We start from the raw sequence: 20,127 nt of genomic DNA on the forward strand, positions 1-20,127 counted from the left end.
ATCAAATTTCTGTTATAAGAGAAGACATTTATTGCGAATCCATTTCATGAAATGTATACAAAACCATTTTAACAAAAACCAAATCATTTTAATGTTTTATTTAAAGTGTTTTTTTGCACAATTAATTAATTCCTCCACAGGAAACCGAACATAAATACTTTCCCAGAACCATGTGGTCCGTTTACAGTTTTTTTTGTGCCGATTGAACTTAACCAACCGTCTAATCCACACCCAACCCCAGTTAACCAGTTACCAGTATTCCCCATACTTAAATTAAAACACTAACATGCCAAGCTTGTGTTTTCCACCCAACACCAGGCTGGGTTTAAATTGTGCATGACAATGCAATGGGCACCAGAGACATCGTATAAAACCAACACAGTCCAAGGCTGCTTTGTTTTAGCTACAATCACATGTTCGGGAAACCTTTGACGTGGTATTAAAAAAAACTGTTTCGTAAAAAATGTAGTCAAATGGCAATTTGATAGAAAAATGTATGCAGGTCAGATGCAAGCCAACTCGGACACCAATGATTAAGTGAATTATGCGTTCACCTTGAAGACCTGAATCTCCACCCCAAATAAATATTTCATTCTTCTTTTAGCAGCTACATTTCCAGTTCAGTATAAGATAGTATACTAGAATGAATCGCTAAACAAAAATGGTAAAAAGTAATGTTTGACATAAATAACACTGAAAATAATACCATAAGTAGGATAGAGTTTTTTAAAGATGAATAGGAAATTAAAATTATTCTTTAAAAAATGGCAGTAGAAAAATGAAAATGATAAATTCAACATTCACAACAGGTTAAGTAGAAACAAAAATAACACTGATATATTTTTGCTTTACCTCCACAAGCATACATATAACCGTGAGAAAACAAATCCGAAAAATGGTTGAAAAAAGTCAATTTGCAGTGAGGTATTCGCACTGGATTCTTCCGACCTAGGAGGCTACTGGAAAAACTTGAGTCCTGCCACCAGGAAAAACTTCTCCAGGAAAATCTCAGAGTCCAGGACGGCGATGTGAGCTGCCCGGCCTATCAGAGAGTTGGCGGTGTTGGGTAACGCATGGATGACATCATAACGCACCAAGTTACAGTCTTTGTTCTGAAGTACAGGAAGTAGAATGTTCTCTATCATCTCAGCATACACTGGACCTGACCAGACAAGAGAATAAGGATAGAGATCAGAAATGTGTGGTTAGAAGCTGTACAAAAATGTTGTGACCATGTGACCAGAAAGTTAATAAAACTATTATAAAACTATTATATTAAAAACAAAATAAAAAACTTGTTTAAAACAAAAACATGAATGAACAATTTATTTATAAAAAAAAAAAATCCTCACCAGTCTGTTTGTCCTTTAAGGCTGTTTTGCACATTTCGATTCGAGCAGAGTGATATGGAACATATCGGTCCTGCAGTGATCCCACCAGCACCACATTCTTAAAGTACTGAAGACCTGAACAAAATTTAAAGGTAAGAATATGGAGAACCCCAAACCCCGAAAAAACCTTGCAGCAGCAGAGTGACACTAACCTGCTTTCTTGCTCAGTTTATAGAGGAAAGTCTGGCGTGGATCAGAGTGGTCCCGACAGGTCAGCTGCAAGAGAGATCCGGATTTCTTCCACTTCTGCATAAACCACAAACCTTACAGAGAAAAATGAGTTAGCAGGATCCTTACAGTTCAGTAATAACTGTCTTCAGAAAACTGCTGAAGTTGTGAGACGGTGTGTACCTGTATTGACGAGAGCTGAGCTGTTGTACAGTGTGCCAAGATGAGGTCCAGACAGAGAAAGAAACGTGTGCAGTCTGCTGAGATAACACTTAAACCTGGGCCTCGTCAGCACAGAGCGGACGATCAGATTTCCCAGAGAGTGACCCACAAAACTTCGAGAAACAAAATTGATTATGTTATCTTAAGGGAACAACACATGCTTTTTAAGATTTTACTTTTAAAATATAAGCTGGTCTTAGCTACCAATGAGGTCATAATAAAATGCGCTTACAAATGGTTTCATAAGACGTACACACCTAGCACAAAGTTAACTTCCAGTCTGTGTTTGTTGAACCGTCTGTTTATTTATAAAACTATTCATATTTTATTGAATATTTTAGAATAATTGTATTAAATAAACAATTTGTTGAATAGATCATGTCACATTTGAGTTTATCCATGTAATGGTTCTTCTACTTATAACCCAAAATAATACTACACATTTAATTTGACATTTATTTTAACTTGCTTGCTAATGTAATTTACTTATTCTTTGCAAATTTGTACCAGAAGTTAAATTTGGGCCATGTGTCCGCAGTAACGTTCCTTTATGTTGTAACTTTGAAACAGTCTAGAGAGCCCTACGGAAGATGTAAACAAAGCTGGTCCAACACTGGTCCAATAGAACTTTCAGTTTTTAACACTACAAAAACATTTGAACAAAATACAACCAGCAGAACATTTATATCCGAATCAAAATGTTGAACGAATATTTTGCATTAAGATAAAAAAAAATTAATAAAAGAAATTCAACTAAAAGTGGTATTGTTTACATCTATTAAAGTGGTATATAGACCCTGCCCCAAATGGAAAAATCTGTATTGGAGTGTGTGAGGTCTCACCTTATCTTTGAAACTGTGAGATTGTAGATTTGTATGTACTGCACTATTTCATCCAAAAGCCTGTCGGTCATCGACTCAAAATCAGCAAACGTGTCGTTCTTTAATAACAGTAAAAGTAAACAAGGTTAATCAATGTCAAAATGTATCAATTCTTTGGTCTCAGGCGGACACATTGTTTTCCCAAAATGGCTACTTTTCAGGAATGACACCGTTGTTACAGCAGAAAAGCTTTTTTAAATACTTTTTATTGGTAAAATATTTGCAAAACCCACCGAATGCATCAATAAAAAGAAAAATCAAGAAACTGCAGATACAAGGTTTCTGCCAGATGGCAACTAAATGTTTCATTTTGTAAAACCATCCATGAAGCCTTTAAGCCACCCAGTGTCTGATCATGTGACATGCGTGCAGCTTACCTGGTTGCGCTCTGACATTAGGAAGTCTATGCGAGCACCAGGTAAACCGAGCTCCAGGTAAGTCTTCACCAGCCGCAGATCGGCACTGTTTCCTAAAGGAATGAAAGCTTCTTTTCAAACTGTATTTCACATTTTGGCTATAAACTTTTTTACATACATAATCAAATTTGTGCACGTATGACTGCTCACCGTCCAGGCCATGTACACACACTATGAGGTGTATGCCCTCATCACAGCTCTCATCCTCCTCCAGACTGAAATACGGCACAGTGGAAGCCAGATCTGCCACCTCACTGTACAGGAAACCAGGCAACTTCAGTTGATTTAACTCCTCTTTCGCTTGCACAAACCTAAGTTTACACAAACAATGAAACAGTATATGGTAAAAAACATAATACTGCAAAAATGGCATAAGCAAAAAGGTAAAAGCAACCTTACGCTTTCATCTGAGCAGTGGGGGCGCTCTTGAACCAGCACATGTCATCACTGATTGGTGATGGTCCAGTAGGCCGTGCCAGCAGGGCAGTTGAGTAGGCGTATGTTTCCTGGAGCTGTTCCAATCCCAAGTGCTCATAAAAGAGGTTCCTTCCCTCTGCACCTCCATCAACACATCTGTCTTCCTCACCTGGCAGCCCGTTGACATAAACCGGCCCGTCCGTCTCCTCATAGTAACCGTTCTCAATCATCTCATGTTCCTGTTCCTCATCCTCCTCTTCTTCATCATTAGCATCGGGGTGAGTCTGAATCCCCAGCGTTACAGCGGCAGTCTCCAGCGGGCTGATCTCAGACACGTCCGTGCTGGAGCGTGAGCCAAAGTAGTTCTCCACAAATCCTTTCTTGACCAGATCTGTGCTGCTGGTTGCTGAAGTACTAGACTGGGCGGCAGTTTGTGGCTCGCTGCATGCCTCATTCCCCACACCTCCTTCACCTGGCTCAGCAGATCCCAAATGCCTGGTGAGACCGGAGGATTCACATCGGGAGTCTTTTTCTTGAGATACCAACCCATCTCCGGAGACTCTTTGGTGAGCTGTGGTCCTAGTGCTGGAAAGTGGGAGGATGTGACATTCTCCAGAGAAGATGAGGCTTTGTTCCTGCACCAGGATGCTGGACTTCCTGCTAATGGTCTCTGTCTCCACCTCATCGTCTGAGGGAAGTGAATTGATGGAGGTGAGGGAAGACTTTACTCCGCTCACTCCGCTGGTGCTTTCTGGATTGTGTCCCTCCAACGTGCTGGTTCCTCTGGAGGCGGGGCTAAGCGGAGGGAGTCTCTGTGGAATCTGCTCTTTTGGCTGCTCGAGTCCAGTAGGGGTAAAAGGAGATGGGGAAAGTGGGGCCAACTGTGTTGCGGAGCTGGGCTCGCTCTCAATGCCAGAGTCTGAGAGACGGGACGAGGCTTGAGGAACGCAGTCGCTCCTCAATGCGGCCGCACAACCTCCTGTGGGTACGACCATCGTGGAACCATCCCCAGCTCGACTCTTGATCTCTTGAGAGAAATTTGTCTGTGTGATCTCTGGAACATCTCTCTTGGGGGTCGGATCTTTGTGGTCTGGTAGAAGAATGGTGACCTTTTCGCCCTGGTAGGGGTCCTTGTCGCTCGGTTTGACATCGATATGTTTGAGCCCAGCCTGGGCGCGTGTCGGATCAACTCTGTGCTCTGTTGTGCCCTGCGTGGCTTCTGCTCCAGTACCTGCCTGGGGCTTAACCCGCACATGCAAAAGATTAGAAAAGCTATCGCTGTGGACACTGGACATGTTCCCTTTGATGTCACTAGTTGTGCGGTCTCTATCATTAGGAGCAAAATTGGCTGTTGCAGTATCATTCTGGACATACGAGTGTCCCGGTCTACCACTGAGGTCATCGAGTAGGCCTACCCCATCTTCCTCATCTTTTTGATTGCATTGAGTGTCAACCTCTTTGGACTTGGTGGTTGGTTCTTTGTGAGGAACCTTCAAGTTCTTGAAGCCTGTGAGGACCACAGAGTCTTTTGAGCTTTGCCTGGTCAACTTCTTGGAGTTTTCAGTCCTGGCATTCTTCTTTAACTTGATGGATTTGGCTTTACATTTGAGGGGCGGTTCATTTTGTTCAGGCCAAGCGTTGGCAAGGGTGTCCTGCTGCTTATCTGGGTACGGACCAAAGGCTCCTACCCCACCAGCAATAGGGTCCTTTGAGTTGGATTTGTCTGCTTTAGCGGAGACAGTTACACTTCTGGTGTTGTGAAGGCCAAGCCATGGACCGTCACGATCTTTAGGGAAAAAATTGTAAGTCAGTTTGCATTTCTTCCTTTTTTTAACATTAGAATTTTTAATACTTTTAATACTTTTTTTTAATACATCACAATCATACTCCCCATTAAGTGCATTCCACTTGCATGTTTACATCGCCTAAAAGTTATTTTTTGGCAAAGTTTTTGATTTCATGTATAGTAAACCTTCAGAACGTGACGGGATGCAACGTCACAACAATTAAGAAAATGTGTCTCTTCCATCAAGTAGCGGTGTTAAATAAGTATGGACCAAACGCCACAAAACCCAGTTTTGATTTCATTGGTCTTTTAATGGAATTCAAAGGGCCAAATTAATTGAAGCCTTGTTACTCCTATGCCATCTCATATACCTTCAGTAACAGATTCTAAATATCGGTCCTCGAAGATGATTGGGAGCGAGTTGACATCCCCATCAAGATCAGCGCATTCAACAGAAAGAGGTGGTAAGGATAGAAAGTAAGATGAGCTCTTGATAGCTGTGGTCATCTGTTGGTGACTGTGAGCACTGTTAAACAAAGAGATTCATTTACATTCGCATAACAGTTTACATTTCTATAAGCCATCACAATAATGACATTTTAACACGTACTGCAATTCCTGGTAGGCCAGCGCACTCTGTCTGGGGTGCTCAAGACAAAAGAAAGCTTCAGCAAATCTTCTGACCTATTTAATAAAAACAGGAGATAAGTGAGGTTCGAAACATGCTGTTTGCAAGAATGAAAACACAAATGCTTAAGGCTACACAAGCAAGTCTTTGTGCATGCATTCCGTACCACAACATAATGTAATTTATAATGCAAATCAAGTATGCATTACATTCTTAGCAGTGAACGGGACTGTACAAGCAGGCTTAGGCATAAACTGAATAAAAAATAAAGAATGTACAGAATGTGTCTGTGCGTGAACACGGTAAAACAGGAAAAAATGACATGTGCGATTTCAAACTAATGACCCTATACTTAAAAGCACTCTTTTTCCTTCTTGGCCAACCAACCAATAACAGTCTTCAAAAGACTTAGCAACAGGGTCAGCCCCACCTCCTCACTTAGATAAAAGTTTTTGTCTTTTCCTTGCTCAGAGTTTCTTTCAGATTGATCCTGAATCACTTTTAAGCTAAATTAAAAGCTTTCTTAGAGGATTCTTAGAAGCTTTAAGAATACGGGCCCTGATGTTCAGCAAAAAGAGATGTGCATCTTAAAGCTTGTGATTTTGAAAGCTTAAGATCTCAGAACTCACCCGAAGTGTGTGGTGCTCCTGGGCCAACAGCATAGAAACACGCTCATTTAAAGACACCACTTCCAGGAAATTCCCCCACAATGCCATGAGCAGAGAGCAAAGCTGGGCCAAGTTCATGTTCACCAGTTCAGCAAGCTCATCTGGGCTCTCCACCCTCTGCTGGAACACACACAAGTGCAGATTTCTTGAATAAGAATGAATAAGAAGTTTGGCAAAAATGCTTTACATGTACAGAAGGCATACGTTCAGATAAACCTAATAAGCCATCACTATGGCCACTCATCTCCCATCACATACCTTGACTTGTTCACGTAGATCATGAAGCCTGGCCTCAACATCAAGTTCTTCTAAACAAGTAACAATAAGACAGCAAAGTGAGATTGGTATTTATACATCAACAGTAGAGAGAATGAGATAAGTCTGGCGGAAGAGTCTGCGACTGACAGCACGTGAAAGGAAACTAAAGGATCAACAGCACAGGAAGAAGGACTCAGTCAGAGGAACACCAGCAATGTTCAAAGAAATCTGAAATCCGAAGTCAGCCTGAAATCTTAGACACTACCAGAAGAGAGAAGATCTAATCTGAGCTTCCTCAGTGAAGGACGCTTACCAGTGACAAACGTCAAGGTCAGGAAGAAGAGAAGAAAGGGACAAACGGAAGGCAAGAGGCATGTGGAGTAGAGCCGAGGGTCGGTTTTGGAGGGACGTACCTATGTAGACGTGCCTTCGGCCTGGAGGGTAAGGTCGTCTGAGAACTCGCTCATAAAGGACCTGCATGCTGGGCTTGGCTAGTGGTGGGATTGCACATATAGGCACATTTAAAACTTTCACTTTACTTTTTTGCTGTTTGAGCTAAAGTTAACCTTTTTATACATGCAAGTCACAAGTTCATATAGAAGCGGGAGGGGTCAGTAGATTAGCTTTGAGTGAGTTTACAGTTCAGGATTGAAACGTCAGTTTTTGAGGTGCAATAATTGGGAGACAGAAGGATCTGCATGCCAATACATATAAGAAAGACAGAGGCATACTGTAGTAGAGCTGCAAGGAAAGAAAACCTGTAGATAATTTATTAATTGAATATTTAAAGCCAAGTGAGGCAGATAACGGCAGACGGCTAAAGGGTTATTTAGAAGTGAGTGTATATATTAGTACAAAACGAGTATTTCAATATTAGCACTGATAAGATTCAAATAAAAAAATGGTGTTAAAGCAAACTTGATACACATACCATTAAAACAACATTTACAGACATTAAAGGTTTGGTGATAAAAGAAAAAAAAGATGTCAAAGTTCGTAAAAACATTTTGGCTTTAATTAAACACAAAATATTTGATGAAACAATTAAAAATATGCTAAATTTAATGTGGGTCTATCACATATTATAATAATAATAATATAATATAAGAGTTTTACCCATCATGCATCACTATATATCTGTAAATACTGTTTAGGTAATATGAATGATAATAAATTTAGACTTCAGTTCAGTTTTAATAGTGCTAAAAATGTTAAAGAAGGTTAACGTTAAACTTAGGGTGCGTTCATTTGTGTAGTTTGGTTCTTTTGGTCCGGAACACAAATGAAATGGTTCGCTTAGCATTCAGACGTAAAGATATGACCTAAAGATATCGAACCTAACAGCTTACATGTAAAGTCGCAACCTGATTGGAAAGTTTTTACAATTTATATTTTAAAACAGAGCTAACCCGACATCCAAAACAATGTTGTGTGCTGTGTTATCCTATGCACTATTGTTCGGATGGCAGAGTACACAAATAAACCGCACTAACAGAGCAATCGCACCAGGGTTTGTTTTAACAGAACCAAACATGGCATATGTGAACACACCCTTAATACACCACGACAAGCTAAACCTAAACCTTCATTCACATGGAAACATGGATGGAAACATATGATTCTTAGCCGAGTCTGGAACTGGACTTTTTTTGGACCCCTTACCTAACTCCATACGCTGGGATGAGGGAAGGTTCTTGGTCAGGGAGGTTAAGTAACAGAACAGGCCTTGATATGCCTGCAGCAGGCTGGAACACATGTTCTGGTGCAGGCTGAAGGCGTGCTGTAGGCACTGATCTGAGACCACAAAGCTTTTCCCCTGAAAACCATGAGAAACAGCTTGATTCATTACTAGATGTTTGAGAACCGCACAATCATTTCATGTATCATAACTATTCCCATGTGTGTTCTGAAAGTAAATGTCACCTAGATGTGTTTTTATTCACCCATGATTTTTTGTATTACATTACAAAACATGTGTAACAATAGCTATAGCAATGTTTTGAACTGTATTTTAACCAATTAACCTGGAAGACAGGATTACAAATATTTTCCTAAACTTAAACCTATTCTTAAACAGCTTATCTCATTTAATTTACAACACTGGCACTTTTAATATAACAATCTTTTCTAAATATTATATTGACTGAACCGGTGGGTCAGAAACGCCCATAAACTGAACCCTCTAAACTTTCACTTTTGCTTTTCAGCAAGAAGTGCCACTGCTGTTGCTCAACCCCTTTCAGATCCGTTTACATCACTCCGGTCCATCTGGCACCTGCTATATAAGGCAACCTAGTAATGTGACTGAGCTATCCAGAAAATATGATGCCGTAATGTAAAACATCACATCCTAGCTACAGTAAAAGCTCAAGCTGTTCAGTTACATAATAATCTCTATTTATGCCAGGCGTTGAAACTTCCACAGATATCATGAGAAAATCACTGCCTGCAGAACTTGTTTTGCAAATGTGGTATTTTGTTTATCTGGTTTGAAAGTGAGAATAAACGGAACTCATTAACTTAAAGGAACAAAACTGCATATTAATAATATTATGTAAATGTAAGTTATGAATAGTCTCTAACATTTTATCTCATATGCATATTTTTGCCAATGGTAAGGAAATGGGTGTATGTATGGGTGTGTGTGTTCTTACATCTGGTGACAGCTGTTTGACATAACTGCTGCTGAACACCACAGACTCAAGCAGGGGAATGACAGAGTCTTTGCTCTGAGCCGGAGCGTTACGATTCAACCAGGTGCTTTTTACTGGCCGTGGGAAACTGAGAGGATACACACAAGCAGTCAAACACATTTACATTATGCATTTGGCACACGCTTTTATCCAAAGCGACTTACATTGCATTAACCTATACATTTATATTTAGGTATGTGCAATCGAACCCAAAACCTTGCGTTGTTAACGCAATGCTCTTACATCTGAGCTACAGGAAAGCTGACTTTTACTGACAAACACACTTTTACTAGTGTCACAGTAAAGATACTTTAAGTGTGCACTCTTTATCCTACCCCGAATCACAAAAGTATGCTTATAATAGTACTTTGTCAGTCTGACATTAATTGGCTTCAACCTTCCTATAAATAAGCACCCGAATAAACCCGCAATTTTATGTTTTAAACATAGATTGCGATAGAGAGGCAAAAGCTGCAGATTGCAGTTTTAAGCCACCATTAAAAGCAGAAAACATAAGAAATAATGCAATACTGTAACAATAATGAAATTTTGACAGATGCAGTTTGGCTTATTTTAAAACAGATCCTGACCTGATGAGAGGCTGATGCAGGGCCACCAGTGAGGCGTGGACGGTGGCAGAGACGACAGACAGGTGAAAGTAGTCAAACATGACATTGACGTGCTGGTGGATGCCTCTGTGGAGGCTAAAGTGCAAGCGCAGCAATCGACTGCTGATGCTTTGGAGAGAACCTGGGTCATCAGGCCTGATTGTAGACAAAACATGTGAATTCTACTGTATGACACACTGTATTACATGAAACATTTGTTGTAGAAAATTTATCTAAAAGGGAACGACTCTAGTTTGACTTTTTCCAACAGTTTACAGACATTTAGTATGATCAAAAGTAAGAGATGCTTTATATAATGCAGAAGTGCCAGTCTGCATTATGCCAAACGGTCAATTATATTTCCACATACGTGTAGTCGCCATCAGTGAAAAACAGATCCAAAGACAGCTGAAAGTCCATTTCATTGAGGGACTCTTCCACCTGAAGGAAACATTACACCATCAGCACTGATGAAGACGAGAAACTCATTGTGTGTTTGATATTCGAACCATATGAACTCTCTGACCTTCTTTGCGTCTAGCAGCATCATCACTTTAAATACGAGGACGTCGTTGACTACAATCTCCTCGTTTTTGTAAAGGATCTGAAACGTTTTGCTGCAGAGGACATCATCTAGAACCGATGCTGGAAAAGCCAGATCCGAACCTGTGATTAAAAGCAGATAATAGCTAAAAAAGTGTTATGCAGATGTGTCTCTTCCATGTATATATGGAAACTAACAAACAGACTGAAATCATTGCAAATATCAGGCTCTTAACAAATTTAAAGTGTTAGGAATTTATGTTTTTAGAATTATGAAAAGGGAGGAGCCTATCTAGACCAAGAATGAATGAATTTTTAATGCTTGCCATATGAATTACATGTGGGTGCATTGCCTTTAAACAATAGTAGGGTAGAAACTGAAACATGTCCAACGTCACACCACACAATGTTCGGTTGCGTTTCTGTGTTTATTTTCGCTCAGCAAAAGGTTTACTGCAGTTTTCACTGCAATCACAACATTCATCCATCAAGGGAAAAACACATGATTCAATCCCAAACCAGAAACAATTGAGTGTTGGCTGCTTTAAAGTTATAGTCTTTGTGGTTTTTAAAAACAAAGCAATGATCAATAAAAGGCTTATGAAACAAAGTGAATAAAGATTCAACGGACGTAGAGTCCCACTAGTCACTTTGAGGAGAAATTCAGTAGACTTACTGGCCGGTTAATGTCTGATAACATTTCACCCTGGGGTGTAGGACATTACACACCTCAACACACACGTACACACAGAGCCTGTTAGAGCGAAAGTAAAGATTCCGACAACCCACTGTGTCACTCAGTGCTCGAATTGAACCAAGACTGCCCATAAGACTTTTTGGTGGGGGTTAGTATCACAATATACAATTTATACAAAATACTCAATATATTTGATGATAATATGCATAACTATTTATTAAAAACAGGCTAACATTAAAGAACAGGCTTCTTTTCCTGTATTTTTGATCAAATCAATGTAGGCTTGGTAAACAGAAATGACTTTTGAACAGTAGTGTACGTCCAACAGAATAATTCTAGGATTATTTTCCAATTATTTACTATTTTCCCTAAAAACAACTGGATGGTTGACACTTTGTGAGAATAATGTTTGTTCCAAAAGACTTGTTTAAATGCAAGAGAGTAAATATATATTGTAACAAGACTGGCTTGTCTGTCTGTCTGTTAGTGTTGTGGAGAAGCTTCCTTTTTCCGACTGCGAGTAAAGGTTTATTATTCTAAATTTTTCAGCAGTCATGTCAACGATGTCCAGCGCTTAGTGGTCTTTAGACGTGGGGCGGGGCGTTTCCAATTTAAAGAGACATGACACTTAGCCCATAAACAAACTTAATACAAATTATTGTAAATAATTCATTCACAAATTTGACCATATCCCTTTATCACTATATATGTATTTAATCACATTTGTCATCATTTTAACTCAAATAAAAATATCCGAGGGACCCCTCTTAGTCCATAAGAATAAATGTTTCTATGAATTTTGCAGTGTTAACAACTATGAAGTCTAGAACATAAAATATGAAGAATCATCAGATTTCATTTAGAGCATAAAAAAAAAAAAAAGAGTAAATGAAAGAGCTGATCCTCATCTAAAAAAGGCTATGAATTTGGAGTTTTGCAAACACGTCAGCTACAGCTATACTAAAAGCCACTTATGTTTTTATCATCATTAGTGGACATTTTTCAGCAATTTTCGATTTCTGTCAAGCTGGGAAACCTCTGGAAAACCATTGCACGGCATGTGCATTTCAGGTGTGCAAACATCTTTACCTGTGGGATGCAGCAGACTGGCTTCCACCCTCTGCGGTACCCGTGGCGGCACTTTCATACTGGCTCGGATCTGATAGAACCTGTCATCAAAACCAGGAAAACGACAGTTAGAGAAGCAATATCACAAAAAGCAAAAGAATTCAAAGAGGAAACCACTAAAATGTATTTGTAAAATGTATGACTGTATTTTGCCGTCCCACACACATAAAAACCAAAACCAGATCTATTATGAGATGAGCCGCTAGCCCGCTACTATGACCACCCACTCAGAGTCCTTGAATTACAGTAAGGAGAGAACAGTCCACATAATAAGCAGACTTTTATTTGGTAGAGAAGAGGCAGAGGACAGCTAGAGGTCAAACAAAACAAAACCTGAATTGACTGCATTACGCTCGACCCAAAACAGTTTAAAGTCACTCAACCACCCATAAATGATAAATAAACACTGTTTTCACTATAGAGACATGCAGGCGTTAAAAATAAGTTCGGAAACAAATGTCATAAAAATAATTTGTTTAAAAAATGTCCCATGCCTGTGCAGAGCCAAATTGCAGCCCTGCATTTTTTATTCACCGTAGCTTGTTCCTATCAGTTCCTCATTTCTAGCACGACTGAGTAAACCAGACCGGCTGTTTATATCCTGCATCTCCGTTCCTCCCATGCATTCGCAAGTTCAAACAACCAAAATAAACCTGCAATTATCCTCCTGATGAAAATATCATGACATCTAAAATGCATGTAGGAGGGTTAAGAGGTGGGTATGAATACAACGCGCTAGCAGAACACACATCTGAGAAGAGGAACAAACAAGGGCCCCCCCTGCATGGGCCGAGGAAGAGAATGATGGTTGCGTTATGCTTCATGTCTCACAGCTGAGCAAACCCAGCGCTGTTTAAGCCAGACCCACGGCGACAACGTCAACAGACATGGAATGGTAACCTGATGTCGCAAAGTGGTATTTTTACCCCAGCAAGCACAGCCTGGGGTTTTCCTTCTTTCTGTTGAAAAACGTCCCTTTAGGAGACGTTTACATTACGACAACGTTAGTGGGGTGTGTGTAGAAAGTGATGACATCATTCAAACAACAAATGATACAAAATGTTTGGCTTCATCTAGAACAGTATTAAGTTATAATTCAGTAGATGTGCTTTTTTTACTTTGGAGTCAGAGCTATTTATTTTATACTGCTAATTGAATCGTTACATTATCGTTCTGTTTTCGCAGTATCATATTCCTGACTCGTGATTCATTTGTTATATCCAATCTTATCTTTTGGGTGGCTTCCATCAGATTCCAGATAAAATTCAAACAAAGTGAAAACTTTATCTTGTTTCATGTATGACTGGAGTTTTCCACATAAGGCTGCACAACATGGTAATTTCGATTGCATTTTTAATCCTCCAAAAATAGCTACACTGTGATAATACTAAATACTGATGTCAATTTATTTATCAAGTGCATGGTTTTGAGATGTGTAAATTATATTATTATGAAAAGAAACGTTAATGGTGCCACTACACTTGTTACTCAATTCTTAAAGGTTCTGAATAATAGTATGCGTATTTCTTTACAGGAATAACTCATTTACAGCCGATGAACTGCCGACAGGTTGAGACAGGCTGGTATATAAACTGTCTCTGCCCACACGCTGAACAGTCTTATCAATTTTCAAGTATATAGACAGAACTCTGTGTGATTAACATCAACTGTAAGCGGTGATTTTCTGTTTTCAGAAATATAAAAATGGACAAGCAGAGACTTATGCCTGCAAGCATTTGTAGGAATGACAGATGATCACCTACATATCATTTAGATATTATTTCCTAGAATGATCCTGCTTGTTCTATAAACACCATGTACTGTGCTGTGTTTGACCTTCTCTGTTTTTCAAATTTTGTCCTGTAAAGTTGCTTGTGAACAATGCACATTGAGAAAATCGCAATGTAAATAAAATCGAATTGAATTGAATTACAGAGGTATGAGTGACTTTTATTTGTTATTAACCCTGATGCGATCTCTCATACGGGCTTTTCACCTGCAGATAGTCTGGAAGCTCTGTGGTTACCCTCGTGCTCTGTATAATTACGTCTCACTTCTACTAACTGCCATAAACAACAGAAGCCAACCAATAACGTTGAATATTAAGCTTATTAAATAAAGGTTCTTACCCTCTCTGGAATAAATCCACATTATAGAACTTGTGGAGCTCCAGAGAGAACTCCACCGTGGCCTGCACCTCAGTCATGCTGGGATTCAAGCCTGGAGGACGGCCTGTCTCAAATCTGCAGCAAAACTGTGGAAGAACAGATTCACCAGAAATTAAATAAAAAATGGAGAAAAAAATACAGTAGTATGCAGTATGTATTAAATAGTAAGGCTAGTATTTCAGTATTTTTTTAAGTGCAGGGCTCAGTTGCAAGAAACCAAGAGAGAAGTTTCAAGAAAAATCCAAAACCACACGATGCCTAAATATGTAACTCTTTATTATTCATAATCAGAATAAAACAAATGTTGGATTGAGAGGGAACTGAATCCAAAAGTGCAGAATCAGCAAAGTCAAAATGTTGCAAATGAGACGAATGTGCCGTTTCACACCCCCACCACACCGACTTACTTTGACCCAGCTTTATGAGACAAGTATGACAAGCTCTTGACATTTAAACCTCCCAAACATAGAAACTGCATTCTTATCTGCAGACAAGCATGAGTTATCGCAGAAGACCCGATGCCTACAGAGCATTCTCTGTGCTATTTAGCTCAGTGTATTTACGCACTGCCCGTGCTTGTCCTGAATTCCCTCAGAATGCTTTCACTCGCCCCCACGGGCTGTTTCAGAATGATTCATCTATTTGCCAATCACAGTTACAGCACCGTAGGTGTGATAAGATGCTGACAAGTCCAGCACGAGAACTTCAGACGATCGGATGCAAATACCTCCGTTGACGCCGGGCGAGCCAACTCCCTGGAGGATTTCATCTGCTTTGTTGCAGTACCAGGAGATTTAGCTTTCATTAATACAGATTAGTAGCCTTCATTGAAAGACTAGCCGCAGACGCCCGTCCCATTCAAACCGCAGTCAAATCAGATCGACCACAGTAAGATGTTCCTTTCAAACATGTGTTAAGCAGTGGAAACCGGTTCCTCCGTGTCTGACTCCAGCGTCTGGGTGTGTGTTTACAATATAACACATGTATAAAGCATTTAAATGTCATTATATGTCCGTGAGAGCCACTTCCCTTCCTCTGTATTTTGCGCTGTGCCTGAGAAAATGAACATGATATCGCTGTTGTGTTGTCCTACACCTTGGCATATGTTCATATCCTTGAATGCCCTTCTATTCTTTGCTTGCTTGCTTTCTTCCTCTCTCTCTCTCTCTCTCTCTCAGAATCGTAGAGCTTTCCAGAGTGCACAAGTTGGTTCAGAGATGTAAAAAAACCCATCACATTCATTTTCATCATTTCGCAAATGATTTTTAGTGATAACATAAACCTATGCGTGATCATGAGCTCGGAAGCCACATGTATGGCCATATAAAACAGTGTTCAAATTCAAACTTTCTAGTAATAAGTTGTCTATCCCACCTTTGCATTGCCGAAGACCTAATGGACATATATAATGCACACACTTAAAGGCACTAGTATTATGGCCAGGTTTACATTTGTAAAGCATTAATGGACATGTACAGTACACATACAGTAAGTGCCGTTCATGATTTCTTTATATTACCCAAAAGCTTTACAGTGCACTTTGAGTGAAACATCATATCTAGCACATGGATTCAATAGTTAAGGATGATTATAGCATGAATCATTTTTTATACATGATAACATTATCAGAAAGACTTGCGTGTACAATGTTTAAATGGCTCTCACCCGTCATGACTCAGTCCAGTATCTCTCCTCATGTCAACTGATCAACACAAACCTGTAGAGACAGACAGTCATTCATGTAAATCTTGATTAAATGTTTTTCTCCAGTAAATCCGCTCAAATATAAGTTAACGTACGCATCTAAAAGCATTTGAGCCCTAAACCGGCTCAACTTCATTAACAACTATTCTTAGCAACACAACTAAACAAACAAGCAATCATTCAAATTTACTCGTGTGTTTGTAACAGTTGACATTTCTATGTGAATTTGTGAATTCTAATGTTACTTGTGTCCTGTGGGGTTGTTAGCTTTAGCCTGTTTTGCTTGTCAAATGACCAGCTTTTGCAAACACAACACTATTTGCTTAAGTTAACAGACACGATTTCACACTCACAGACGAATGCACAGCAAACCGCGATATTTTCTTCAACATTCAACGTTACATGACGTTGTATTAAAAATTACGTACATGTATCGGCTGCGGAACTCTAGGCCTCAGTCCGCGGACTGGATTTCAGAGCGATTCTGATTCGAAGCTCCGGTCCAGCGCCTTTTTAATTCCTTCGCATGCCGCTGAAAGTCCGCTTCGTTCCCGGCTTGACAGACGATTTTCAATCGTTCAAGCTGAAGTAAAACTTAACCGTATCCCATAGTACGCTGTCATATGAGAGACGTGAATCCTACATAATGGCCAAACTTGTGTTTTGTGTGTTGTGTGTTGTGAGACTGTGTCACTGGGAGTTAAAGGGAGGCGCGGCTCACACACGCACGCCGGTTGCGTTAATTTATTCTGCACTTATTATTTATTAAAGGCGTTATTCTGTCCTCTCCGTGTGGTGTTGATTCACTCTAGTCATCATTGTTGAAATGATAAAGACAGCTACGAGCAATAGAGAAAATAATATACATATTTGGGAAACCTGTTCTTAGTGTATATATATATTTTATTTATTTATAAACGAAAATTGTGTCATCATTTACTCACCATCGAGTTGTTACAAATGTGTACACATTTCTTTGTTCTGATGATAATGCTTATAACCAAACATATCTCGACAACCATTAGCCACCATAGTAGGAAAAATTGCTTTATAATATTTTGGTTCCGTTGAACACAAAAGAAGATATTTTGAAGAATGTAGGCCAGAAAACAGTTCTGGGGCACTTTTGACCATCATTGTTTTTTCCTTTCTATGGTAGTCAATGGGTGTCGAGATCTGTTTGGTTACAAGCATTCTTGCAAATGTGACCCTGGACGACAAAACCAGTCTTAAGGGTCAATTTTTCAAAATTGAGATTTTGACATAATCTGAAAGATGAAATATGCTTTCTATTGATATATGGTTTGTTAGGATAGGACAATATCTGGCGGAACAACTTGTTTTTAAAGTTGGAATCTGAGGGTGAAAAAAGGCAAAATATTGAGAAAATTGCCTGTGAATTTGTTAATCTGAGGCACTGTAGCAGGCCATCCACTCACAAAAATAAAGTTTTTATACACGGTAGGAAATTTATAAAATATCTTCATGGAACATGATCTGTACTTAATATCCTAATGTAATCCTAAAAGAAAAATCTGTATTTTTGGCGATTACTAAAAATGTTCCCGTGCTACTTAAGACTGGTTTTGTTGTCCAGGGTCACAAATATCTTTCTCTGTGTTCATGAGAACAAAGAAATGTAAACAGATTTGGAACAACTCGAAGGTGAGTAAATGATAGCAGAATTTACATTTTTGGGTGAAGTATTCCTTTACTTGGCATTTTAAAAGCTTTTTAAGTTACTTAGAAACAGAATCTATTTTTGGGCTGTTTTTTCTTCATTATTCAAAGTCAGTCAACCAATTTATCAAGAAATAACATTTACGTTTTGCTTAAAAAATGAATGAATATGTTAACACAAGTATATTTCGTCTTCATTCAATTCTCTGTCAATCACAAATGTTTGTAAAACCAAAAAAACCCATAAAAACAAATTCACGTCTTCCGTCCATCTGTAGGCATAATTGGTTTTTAGGAGGCGATAAAAATAACACCTAAATAGTTTAGTTGCATGATATACAGAGACAAAAGCTAGTGTAATAACTGTAATCTTCTTGTGAGACGAGAGCAGTTTCCTTGTATTTCATTTATTCTGGTTTGTTTTATTTTATCTTAACATTGTCACACATCTAGTTTATATTGCACGAATTTAATCATTTATCTAGTAACGTAAGAGCAAATTCACTTTCAGATAAACTCAAACAGACTTAAAAATCAGTAGGTTCAAGTGGAGCAGTTTGTGTTGTATGTCATGTCATTGTCATGTCAACTTTTAATTTATTCATCTGGCATGTGCTTTAGGTATGCTGTAGAATCATAAAGTAAGCAAATGTCCCTATGTGACAAAATTATTTCCAAAAAGAAATCAAATTGTTGAAGGAGCCTGTGGGTATGCCATATGTGCAGACATATGACTCTCTCCTCAACTAATGCAACTATGCAATCATGGTGTAACAGCCCTCAGATGCCACAGTCAATGTATTTATATTTTGTGCTAAAAATGATGCTTTTGTCTCCAATAGTGCCCAACAAATCTGACTGGCATAAACCTGTGTTCTTTTATCCATTCTGTCATTCTGCTGTGAATTGTAGAGATGCCAGAGCAAAAAAGGAATCCAACAGGGAAATTAATATTTAATTTATGTGGTCATAAATTATTGCAAATATCTCCTTATTTTGCAGGTCATTAATAATATATATATATATTTCATGTGCACTGTATGGTTAGGGTTTTTGTGCTTGGTGTAACAGCTGAAGAGACAACTCACAATTGGATTACATTATATAAGATGTAACATCCAGAGTATCTCTGGCGATTGAAGATTTTCCATCATCATAGGAATCTGTATCATTGTATTCACACTAGATGTTACCACTGGGCCGGCTGTGATTTTGAAATGATTGTCATGAATTATTCAGCTCTGTTTATCTGGACACTTGTCTTCAAATTTAACACTGTGACTCACCGTTAGTGCAAAACGATAACATTTACATTTACATTTAGTCATTTGGCAGACGCTTTTATCCAAAGCGACTTACAGTGCACTTATTACAGGGACAATCCTCCTGGATAACATTCTTCACGTGTGAATTCGTAAAATATTAGATTCAAAGATTTTGTTGCTTTAAAATGGCAGGCTTATGCTATTAATATAGTCACATTAAAAAGATCAGATTCTGAAAAAAAAAATGTTGCTTATACATTAAAAATAATTTTTGGACAAGAATTTTTTTTTTTTTTTTAAATAAAAGTGATGTGTTTATTAAAATCAATAAACCATAGGTTCCATAGATAGGTCATATAACTCATTTAGTCAGTGATGTAGATGTCAATGATTTTTAAAGTCTGAAATCTTTCAAGTCACCTTTGATGTGTTTCGTAAACTATCGCCAAGGAAACACTTCCCTCCTCTTTGAGAAGCATCTTTGGGGTTGTCAGCTGTTACCCAACATCACAGCACAGCTTTAGATCAGGTTCAGTTAGTCAGTTAGGTCACAGTAGGGTGACTTCTTCAGACGCCTCCTGCAAGAACTGAACATCTGTGGGAATCAGGAATAATGATCTGGAGGTAATGCTTAGCTTTCACTTTTTGCTTATTTCTTAATTTAAACAAGTTACACAATCTTTCTAAAATGCACTTAAAAACAGTCAAATGTAAGCAAATGTGGAATGTTGTGATGTTGTGCACAAACTTGTGGAAGCAATACCAGCTTGAGTACATGTTAATTTAATATAATATAATTATAATAT

At 38.7% G+C, this 20,127-nt stretch overlaps 1 protein-coding gene across 4 annotated transcripts; it reads right to left on the reverse strand.

Moving 5' to 3' along the window:
* Positions 1 to 6: 6 nt before the first annotated feature.
* Positions 7 to 17,103, reverse strand: fam135a (family with sequence similarity 135 member A). Of its 4 annotated transcripts, none has more exons than XM_056760695.1 (22): positions 16,805 to 17,103; positions 16,338 to 16,389; positions 14,634 to 14,758; positions 12,466 to 12,545; positions 10,663 to 10,802; positions 10,507 to 10,577; positions 10,119 to 10,292; positions 9,490 to 9,616; positions 8,498 to 8,651; positions 7,249 to 7,326; positions 6,836 to 6,885; positions 6,539 to 6,694; positions 5,892 to 5,965; positions 5,653 to 5,807; positions 3,478 to 5,281; positions 3,229 to 3,389; positions 3,040 to 3,131; positions 2,624 to 2,721; positions 1,743 to 1,894; positions 1,544 to 1,654; positions 1,353 to 1,466; positions 7 to 1,162 (listed from the first exon to the last, which is right to left on the reverse strand). In XM_056760695.1, exons 3-22 carry the CDS (start codon positions 14,708 to 14,710, stop codon positions 957 to 959), a joined length of 4,074 nt encoding a protein of 1,357 aa, XP_056616673.1. In that variant the 5' UTR covers positions 14,711 to 14,758; positions 16,338 to 16,389; positions 16,805 to 17,103; the 3' UTR covers positions 7 to 956. The 4 variants fall into 4 exon arrangements, with proteins under 4 accessions (XP_056616673.1, XP_056616672.1, XP_056616675.1 ...); XM_056760694.1 differs by having other exon boundaries at positions 6,539 to 6,697; XM_056760697.1 differs by lacking the exon at positions 7,249 to 7,326.
* Positions 17,104 to 20,127: the final 3,024 nt, after the last annotated feature.

Source organism: Triplophysa dalaica, chromosome 11 (assembly GCF_015846415.1).
Source record: "Triplophysa dalaica isolate WHDGS20190420 chromosome 11, ASM1584641v1, whole genome shotgun sequence".
In the NCBI taxonomy this organism is placed as follows: Eukaryota; Metazoa; Chordata; class Actinopteri; order Cypriniformes; family Nemacheilidae; genus Triplophysa; species Triplophysa dalaica.

What these genes read in the sequence shown, in the direction of transcription:
- fam135a (XM_056760694.1), bottom strand. Translation starts at nt 14,710, where the DNA reads ATGACTGAGGTGCAGGCCACGGTGGAGTTCTCTCTGGAGCTCCACAAG. An exon ending in CTGCATCAGCCTCTCATCAG is followed by an intron (nt 9,617 to 10,118) that starts GTCAGGATCTGT and finishes GTATCCTCTCAG; the next exon opens with TTTCCCACGGCCAGTAAAAA. An exon ending in CCGAAGGCACGTCTACATAG is followed by an intron (nt 6,886 to 7,248) that starts GTACGTCCCTCC and finishes TTACTTGTTTAG; the next exon opens with AAGAACTTGATGTTGAGGCC.